The 10,315-nt window shown below is 39.4% G+C and overlaps 1 protein-coding gene across 1 annotated transcript in view; it reads right to left on the reverse strand.

Moving 5' to 3' along the window:
• The window catches only part of LOC112151771 (E3 ubiquitin-protein ligase RNF31), a 32,692-nt gene that overhangs the window by 6,750 nt on the left and 15,627 nt on the right, over positions 1 to 10,315 (reverse strand). The window contains exons 17-21 of the mRNA XM_024280842.2: positions 6,732 to 6,821; positions 5,301 to 5,415; positions 4,250 to 4,362; positions 2,509 to 2,619; positions 1,506 to 1,554 (exon numbers count right to left, since the gene is read on the reverse strand). Of these exons, the coding sequence (XP_024136610.1) occupies positions 1,506 to 1,554; positions 2,509 to 2,619; positions 4,250 to 4,362; positions 5,301 to 5,415; positions 6,732 to 6,821 (478 nt within the window). The remainder of the gene's footprint in view (positions 1 to 1,505; positions 1,555 to 2,508; positions 2,620 to 4,249; positions 4,363 to 5,300; positions 5,416 to 6,731; positions 6,822 to 10,315) is intronic.

Below are 10,315 nucleotides of genomic sequence, written 5' to 3' on the forward strand. Positions count from 1 at the left end.
ATGTGAGAGTGGATGTGTGAGTGATTGAGGCCCTGAGACAGACTGGCGACCTGTCCAGGGTGAACCCCGCCTTCGCCCTTCAGTAGCCAGGATAGGCACCGGCACCCCGCAACCCCGAAAGGGAAGAAGCGGTCAAGAAAATGGATGGATGGATGGATCTACACCAATGTTGTCATGTTGATATTTGATAGTAAAAAGGAGAAAATGGATAAAGAGCACCAAAGTCATAAAAATATAAAATGCTGTGTTTGTTTGACTTTCTTGCATATTTGACATATTTGAGAATGAAAGGGGACAGAAAGAAGAAAATGTATCTCTGCCCACTTTAACTAAATACAACTATTTTAACCAACTATATCTCTTTGTAATGGAACATAAACAGACCAAATGGCTGGCAAACAAAACCAAAGCAATCAAACCACAAACAAGTTGAAAAGTTGTGGAAGAAATTGTTTTTATCAAAATAAAATAAAATAAAAATGATTTTAGTTGATTACCAAATGTCTGATTTTGTTAAAGGTTCTTTTAATAATTAGATATTCTTTCTAACAACTGTGTCTGAATAGTTAGATTTGTAAATGCTATCAACATGTTTTAGTTATGGATGTTTTGAAACATAAAAAAAATGTTTATTTTTTGTAATAAAATGCATTCATTTATTTAACAAAACAGGTTTTGCTGAATGAATGAATTTGTTGGGCGGTTTTCTTTTCAATGTTTTTTGGCTCCCAGCATCACAGAAAAAGAGAGGAAATACGTGATAGTGATTAAAATGAATTTGTCAAAATTGTTTCGCTTTTTAAACCAATAATTATTTTATTTAAATGCCAAAACTTATGTCAGGTTATGTTAAAACATAAAATAAAACGTTTTCTTAGTTATAAATACACTTTCTTCATTAATTTACAGTAGCACTGTGGTGCACTTACACATTTTCAAGAGCCTGTTCAAGTCCGCTAACCAATTCCGGTAACAACTTCCGGTCCGTCCGGAAAAAAAAGTCTCTTTTAAGGAAATTTCTTTTATTTCTTTTTTTTTTATTTTATTTTTTTTTAATATATTTCGTTCAAACAAATTAGTTATTTCGTGGGAACGCTTTAATTATATCATGGGAACGAGTTACCAATCCGTGGGAATGAAATGCTAACTTGTGTTCATTCATTCGAAATAATATTTTTTTTACCCATGTCAGGTCAGGGGCTCCGTAAAAAGAAGTTAAAACCCGTCGTACAAAAAAATATATGTTTTTTTCCAATTATTATAATTATTTTAAATGTACATTTTAGAAATAAATGGCTACAAAAGCGTAGATAAATCGTATTCTTCTAAACAATGACTTTGGTCAATAAAAAGCTCTCTTTCAGCACCAAAGGTTGCTCTGATCTATGCCCTGCTCCCACTCATCAGAACTACTGTACTGGTGGGGTCAAAATTTACCGCCTTGTCCCAAGCACACAGTCTGCACCCAAAGGTGGTGCAGGAAGAGAGCGGCAGTCTTTACCCACCTGTCTGTGTCCCTGGAGGAGGTTCGGTGTTGAAGTCCACTCCATTATTCTGTAAAGGAAAGACAAACAGAAGATGAATCTTCACAATAAGTCTCAGGTGACCAACACAACACAACCCGGACTAAAAGGAGTAAAACGCATCAAGCAACCACAGCACAATACAGACAGTTTTCTGAATCAGATCATTACTGAATTATCAATCCTGTCAATCAAAGCGATTAGGGCACAGAGAGCTGAAAAACAACCAACAAAGACAGAAAACCACTACTACCACTGCTCAACATTCTTCTAATCAAACTGAAAATTCTGATTAAAACGATTCCCTGACAGCTACATTTCATTAAAATATGTCATTTTTTCAATATCATAACTTGTTTTTAAACAACAAATAAAAATAAACCTTCAGTAATTTCTTTAGCTCGTAATTCATTAAACCCAAGAAGAAACGCTTAAGGAGAATCTTGGAAGATCTGAGTGGATAGAAAGAACCTCTTTTGTCCTAGAACAGATGTATCAGCGTGCTTGTTCTGGTCTGTATTGAGAAAGCTGCTTTAGTTTTTTTATATCTCCATGAACACTTCTTACTCTAACAGACGTTAGATCTTCAGTTGTGGTCCCTATTTCTATCAGAACAAGTATCTGAAGAAGCTGGTATGGAATAAACTGAAATCATTTGTAGATAAGTCATCGGCGGTGAAGTCTGTGTTTAGGTTTAGTGTGTATGCAGTGTGTTGTTAGTATCCTCTGGAGTTGTGGTGAATCATCAGTCCATAAAAGGAGGATTTCTGTTTGAGAGTTTTTGTAGTCTTTGTTAGACTGAGTGAACAAAAAGTTTAACCACTTCAGCCAAAGCTTCTGATGGTTTAAAGATGACCAAAGTGACTACTGTCCACAGTGAATGAAGGTTTTTGGATCCAGTGTTTTTGACATCTGATCCTCAGCTACAGATTCAAATGTCTGTCAATCCAGACGTTTATCCGATCAGATGTGTGAGTGTGTATACCTGCAGTAAAGCCTGCAGTCTGGAAGGCTCCCAGTCTCTCAAGTAGAAGAGGCAGTCTCTGGGATGGTGAGCATGGAGGCCGGACACACTGCAGCCATCCACCGCACAAGTCTGTTACGAAGACCAGAACAAGTCACTTCCAGTGATCTGTGTAGCTTTGTGTCCGTCTCCTTCATACAGGTCAGAGCAGAAAACACTTGTATCCAGAATGCAAAACAGTTCAAACATTTTAATCAAAATCTACAGTTTCCCCTTTTTATTGTGAATGGAGCAGAATCGATGTTAATGACCTTAAAAAGCTTACATAAGAGCAGACATGAGCAGGTGAACCAACACGGAATTAAACTGAAGCAGAGAGGAAAAAAGGATATAAAGTATGGAAGCATTTGTGATGAAAGTAAATACTGGAAATGCTTTTTCATTTTATTCTTCAACACCGCTCATCCTTTACCTTAATTAAAATGATAAAGAAAATGGCATTTGACATTTCATTTTTAAAAAGTTCTCTGGTAAATTTGAACCCAAAATCCACTTAGAAATTTCTAATTTAAAACGCATAAACAGAAATGCTTTTTCATTTTCACAATGTAGCTGCATTACTTATCTCTTAAATAAAATGAAAAAGCAGTTCTCCAAACGGCTTTTCCATTTTCTTTAACATCACCGCTCATTCTGTGATATAATCAAAATCGTAAAGAAAAGAGCATTTGACATTTCATCTTCAAAAAGTTCTCTAGTAAATTTGTACCAAAACTTTGAAAATTAAAATGGATTAAAAGAAATGCTTTTCATTTTAAGAATGTAACTGAACTACTTGTCTCTTAAATACAATGAAAAAGCATTTCTCAGAATGTCTTTTCCATTTTCTTTATCATCACTGCTCCTTCTGTGACATAATTAAAGTGACAAATCCATTGAAGATTGCTTTTTCATCTTCACATTTTGCTTCACTAAAAGTGTCACATAAATCAGTTTAAGTTAGCAGTTCCAAGTTAGACATGTTAAAAACTTCTCATAGTAGAGGACCTATATAAAATGATTTACAATTCAAACTGCGTTTCTGGGTAATTGTTCATTCAAATCATGTTGAATCAGAAAACCAGACAACCCAGAATTGTATTTCTAATGAGGTACTGCCACTGGGCATAAAATATGTCTTTAAGAACGACAAAGGCATTTAGATTTTTGATAAAAACGGCGTAATTATAGTTAAAAGGTCACTGGGAACGGTTTTACGACAGAAACAAAGATAGTTGGAGTGGGACTTTAATACCTTCAAAGGTGAGATATATTGTGAGAAGACTATAACCTGGCCAAAAGACGAGAGTAAAGAAGCTCCTTGTAGTGCATTGTGGGTAGTAGCACTCTAAAGCTTTACACAAAGCCAGGATAAAACATCTGGTAGCTGGTAGAGATGGAGGATGTAAAGCAGAACCAACTATACTGAGATGCTTTTGTCTTAATCTTTATTTAACCAGCTGAGCTATTAAGAAGATGTTCTTATTTACAATAACGATCTGGGAACAGAGAACATCACAGTGGGATGACACCTATGGGACCCGAGGCATTACGGAACACCATCACCAGGTAGTTGGCATTGATGACAGAAACATCTGAGCCTCGGTGCAAACTCACAAACCGGACAACATCAGGAAACATGAACTTAAACCCTCTGAGAGCTATCAAGAGCTGATGGAGAACCTGCACTGGAGCAACGATGTGAAGAGCATGATGGTCTCACCGTGTGGAAGGGGTTGTTACATCCGCTGCAGAACTGGTAGCGGCACTGGGAGCAACAGAAATGCATACAGCCTCCTTTAGACAGTGCGTACTGAAAACGACAGTTTGGACAGGCTGGAAGAACAGAAGGGAAGACGAGGAGGAAGAAGGGAAACGACGGAGAGAAAAGAAAGAAAATGCAGGTCAGTGTTGGGGAAGGATAACCCTTATGTGCTCTACCAATGAGCTGATTTGCAGATTCTTATTCAGCTGATACAGCTCTGGGTTACTAAAGGCATGTTCAAACCTGTCAGGGATAGGTGGTGGAGGGCCCAAACGCAGGAGACCGGGCCAGGTGGCAGAAAAGTAAAACATTTAATAAACCGAAACGTGATGAAAACCATGGAGAAACAACAAATGGTGACTGAACAGAATGACCTGACCCATAACATAACTGAGAAAAACCAAACTAAAGTCCACAATCCTGATAGTATCCCTCCCCAAAAGGGCAGACCCCAGATGCCCAAAATCCAAACACAAAAACTGATGCTCACACAATTGTTTTTACCAAAACAGGAGTAATACAAATTAAAAAAGGACAGACCACAAACACTTTTCTAACTATCAGGAAACTAAAACTATCAGTTTGAACACAATGATAAAAACTGGGAATGACAGAGTTGTACATGGCAGAAATTGACATTACAAAGTAACCATATTGAGATAACGAAGATGAACATGAAAAAGACAAAAATAACAGATCAATTTATGATGAAAAAAAGAGAAATGAGTATGATATATCTGGAGATAATAAAGCTCTTTAAGTGACTGTTCATGTTTGAGAAGTCTTAGAGTTTTAGCTAATATCTTTTTTTTTTATTGATATTGAAGGCTTGACGAGCCTCTTTTCTCCTTCAGAATCTACTAGCATTATCGTGTTAACGGCTGAAAAGTTACAGTATGTTAAAGATTTTGTATATAAGCGTCACCAACGACGCCTCAGGTGTTAAAGACAGCTTTCAGACAGACAGGTCTCAATAAAGGCCAGTGTGTGTGTGTTTGTGTGTGCTCACTGATGCCATTGTCTCGCAGGTATCCCGCCAGGCCCTGCCGCTGGTATTCTGGATCATTTTCCCTCTTCCATGTCTGGTACTGCTCACAGGACAGTCCTTCATGCTGAGGCTCCCACTGCACACACACAGTGGATTCAGTTGTTGACACTTGCTGATGATGCTGATTCTTCTTAGGTTGAAAGAGGCCTGTAGTCCTCAGGACCAGTATATGTTTATAGTAATCTTATACAATTCACATATTGTAAAATGTATTATTGAAATAATGAGATTGTTAATATCATCCAGAGTTACATGGATTCTCTAAAGGAGAAATTCTAACTAAAATGTTCAGATCATTAACATTGTAAACATTGTTCTGCCTCTCCTGGAGGACGTTTCAGTTTGGACACTAGGTGGCGATCGCGCTATAACAGCAGAGTTTTTTTAAAGAAGAATAAGCAAAATACTGAGCTTTGGATCACAAATGGTTACTTTTAAAAAATATTTCCTTATAGAGTTCGGAAAATTCATGACTGAGTTTATAAAGATGTTCATTTAGTCGGAATGTATGTTTACGTCGACCGAGAGTTAGCATTAGCCGTCCAATGGGAAATTCCATTGAATGTTAGAATCAAGCTAGCGGACTTTAGTTTTAAATGCTAAATTGATCTATTTTTATGAATCGATTAGTCAATTTTATCAACCCAACTCTAGTTAACATGCCTAATTGCGTGGGTACCTCAGTATCAATTTAAAATAGATTTTCAAGTATCTTTATTGTGAACATACAACTGAAGTTTTTACCTTGAAACCAACATCTTCCTCGTTTCTTTGGCTTTTTGCCATGAAATTGACGCATCAACAGTTGGGACGGACGGACTTAACGTAGACATGGCGGAGGCGATGTAAACATTCCGACTGATTACTGAACGTTACTGAGCCTTTAGATTTCCCAGCTGCTCTTGAATTAATGCTCATGAGTGATCTTGCACTAACAAGTTGCTGCAGATACATCAGTACAGCCTTCTGTGGAGTCTTTGCCCCTCAGACGGTTTTGGCTCAAATGGCAGAGGAGCGCCGTTATTCCTCCATATCTGAGAACTTTTCCTTTCACATTGCATCGTTTTGAAGCTTGAGTCAGAGCTTCTGGACGTTAGGTCTTCTTGAAGTCCAGATGCCACGATTCAACTTCAAGATAACCTGACCGGGATTACTGAGAACCTTCATTAACATGACATCATCGTAAGCCTCTGAACTGCCTTGCTTTCTGCCCTGCGATAGGTCAAGGACACATTCTTTAGGATCAATTTAAAAAAGCTTAATTGTTGTATTTCATCCGCACAAGTCATTTCTAGTTTGATTTTTCAGTGTGAAATAAATACAGGTGATATGAATGATTTGTACCTTTTTAGAAATGGAGTAGAATACATTCCACAGAAACGGGTCACTCACCGGCTTCTTGCACTGAGCACAGAAACTGTTGCGACACTGGAAGCAGGTGACTTTCAGCTGATCTCCATCGTAGATGAAACCATAGGAGCACTGAGAAGAGAAACATTAGAATCAGATCTGGACTCCGATCTGAGAAGAGGTGAAACAGTGTCGGCAGTAAAAGATAAACCAAATAACAGATATTCTTTAAACCGATACCTTGATGGACTCAACCTGAATGTAGGAGACTCTGACACACAGCAGACACACATTTACTTTGGAATAGTTATCATAATTCTAACATTAAACTATAATATTTTGATGGGGGGGGGGGTGCTCAGCCATAGTTATAGTAAGTAAGTAAGTAAGTTTTATTTATATAACACCTTTCGCAGACAAAAGTCACAAGGTGCTTCACAAGTTAAAAGCATAAAAACAAATACTTCAAAAGATAATAAAACATAAAAGACAAAGCTTCCCCGATTAAAAACACAAAAGACAAAAGCCTCACAAGCTAAGAAACATAAAAGACAGACAGCAAGTACCACATAAAACAATCATTTCAAGCCCAATTAAAAACAGACTCAGTTAAAATGAATAAAAGGTTCTAAGTTGGCTTTTAAAGGAGTGAACAGAGTCCAGGGAACGGAGGGAGAGAGGGAGCTCATTCCATAGTCTAGGAGCAACAGCCTGGAAAGATCTGTCTCCTCTGGTCCGAAAGCGTGTGCGAGGGACCATCAATAAGTTCTGATCTACAGATCTGAGCGCACGAGACGGTCTGTAGGGAGTGATCAAATCACAGACATATACAGGACCTGGCCATGGAGGGCTCTAAAAGTCAGCACTAAAATTTTGAATTGGATCCGGTATGCAACCGGGAGCCAATGAAGAGCTTTGAGGATGGGAGAGATGTGAGCTCTTCTCTTAGTGCAGGTCAAGATCCTCGCAGCAGAGTTTTGAATTAACTGCAGACCAGACAGCTCCTTCTTACTCAAACAGGAAAACAGACTGTTGCAGTAGTCTAGCCGCGTAGACACAAAAGCATGTATAAGAACTTCTAGATCCTTACATGACACCATTTTCCTGAGTTTAGAAATGTTTCTCAGCTGGAAGAAACAGTTCTTCACCAGCTGTTTGGAGTGCTGCTCCAGTGACATGTCTTTGTCAAAAATAACTCCCATGTTTCTAAGGCTGGGTTTGACTGCCTGGCCAAAAGAACCCAAATACTGCATAATCCCTGGCATGATGTCATCAGGGGCAATGACTAGTGTTTCTGTTTTATCTGAATTTAGCTGCAAAGAGTTTTTACTGAGCCATTGTTTGATCTGAATCAGGCAGTTCATCAGAGAATCCAGTTTGTGTGTCTCAGAGGGCTTAAAAGAGCAATATAGCTGGATGTCATCAGCAAAAAAGTGATAGGAGACATCACTGAACTCCTGGATGATCTTTCTGAGGGGGATCATGTACAACAGGAACAGGACAGGACCCAGAACAGAGCCCTGAGGAACACCGCACAGTAAGTCTGCTGACTCAGACATTATCTGATTAGCCATGACACTAAAACTCCGACCAGACAAGTAAGAGGAAAACCAATGGAGAACTGAGCCTGACAGACCAATCAGGTCCCTCAACCTCTTCAATAGGATCTGATGATCAACCGTGTCAAATGCTGGTGAGAGATCTAGTAAAACTAGAACAGTGTGTTTGCCAGAATCAGCGGACATCAAGATGTCACTGAACACTTTCAGCAGGGCTATTTCTGTGGAGTGATGTTTCCGAAAACCTGACTGAAAGGTACATTAGATATTCCTTTTGTCAAGGAACTCTGACAATTGTTCAGAGACCACTTTCTCAAGAATTTTTGAAAGAAATGAAAGCTTTGATATAGGTCTGTAATTTTGGACATCCGATGGGTCCAAATTAGGCTTTTTCAGCAAAGGCTCCACTGTGGCATGTTTAAATGGATTTGGAAACACACCAGTGGAGAGTGAAAGGTTGATCAAATCAGTGACACTTTGGCCAATAACATCAAAGACTTTTGAGAACAGCTTAGAAGGAATCAAATCAGATGGACAAGAAGAGGGTTTCATCTTAGTCAGCAAATCTGATATGTCCTCAAGAGTGACAGGCTTAAAAGTTGACCATGTTTGTGAAACAGGCTCTACTGCAACCAAACCATCACAACAAAGGGGTGGGAGTTGGGCTGTGATCCTTCTAGTCTTGTTTACAAAAAACTCAAGAAATTCATTGCTGTCTGCTTTGCAGGACACAGGGGTTACTGGAGCTGCAGGACAAACAATAGAATTTGTGGTGTCAAACAAAACTTTAGGGCTCTTCTTGTTCAGGGATATTAGCTGGCGGAAATAGTCAGATCTGGCTTCTTTCACCATCTCATTGTATGAGGACACGAGATCCCTAAGGTGTAGCCTGTGGACCATGAGTTTGGTGGATTTCAAAAGACGCTCAGTTTGACGACACTGTCTCTTTAAGTTTTGAATAGTTTCATTAATCCAGGGATGCACTTTTTTCTGTGATAAGTTGGATTTGACAGGAGCCACTTGATCCAGAATTCTGAGACAGTAATCACTAAAACAATCAACCAGACTGTTTACATCAAAACATCCCTCAAATAAATGGGGGTCAAACAGCGCTGAGAAGTGTTCGGCGGTGTTGGCAGTGATAATGCGCCTTCGAGACATGATGGTTGAAGCAGCAGGCTGAGACTGGACATTTAACTCAAAGAAGACACCACTGTGATCACTCATATGCACATCCTCCACACACAGATTAGCAATGCTCAGTCCAAGAGTAAAAACTAAGTCCAGAGTGTGGCCCTTCTGATGGGTGGGGTCAAAGACATGCTGCTCAAAATTAAAAATTTCAGTTAAAGATAAAAATTCCATTGCACAACAGGATGAGCTGTCAGTTATATGAAAGTTAAAATCGCCAAGAATCAAGACCTTTTCCAGTTTTATAATTGAAGTCAGGAAGTCACTAAAATCCTGTAAGAAGGAGGCAGCAGGACCAGGGGGGCGGTATACCAGCACACAATAAAATGGGTTTGAGGATTCAACTTTGATTGACAAAAATTCAAAAGAAGAAAAAGATTGTGAGTTTAGGTCTCTGCATGTGTAGTTGTCTTTGTAAACAACTGCCACACCCCCTCCGCTGCGAAAGGGGCGGGGCTGACAGAACAGCCGTCCAGACAGAGTTCGTTTAAATGAATAAACTCCCCCTCCTTCTGCCAAGTCTCCGTCAGATACATGAAGTCCAGCTCTTTTCTTGAAAAAAGTTCGTTCAATGAGAAGGATTTATTGGAAATAGAGCGGGTATTCAGCAATCCAAGCCGTATTGGAGGTGGTGACATCATGATTGGAGTGATGGCCGGGCTCGCTGGGATTGGTCGCAGGCACGATGAGCGGTCACGTGACCTCCAGCTGGGTGTCCGCTGCAGTGGGAGCCGCGAGAACACCGGTGTAAACACGTAAGTACAGGAAGGTGGCGGGATCCAGAGGATAGAACGGCGACATTGTAGAGCAGGGGTATTCAAATCCAGGCCTCGAGGGCCGGTGTCCTACATGTTTTCCAACCAACCTTCCATTGAA

Source organism: Oryzias melastigma, linkage group LG17 (genome assembly GCF_002922805.2).
Source record: "Oryzias melastigma strain HK-1 linkage group LG17, ASM292280v2, whole genome shotgun sequence".
Lineage (NCBI taxonomy): Eukaryota > Metazoa > Chordata > Actinopteri > Beloniformes > Adrianichthyidae > Oryzias > Oryzias melastigma.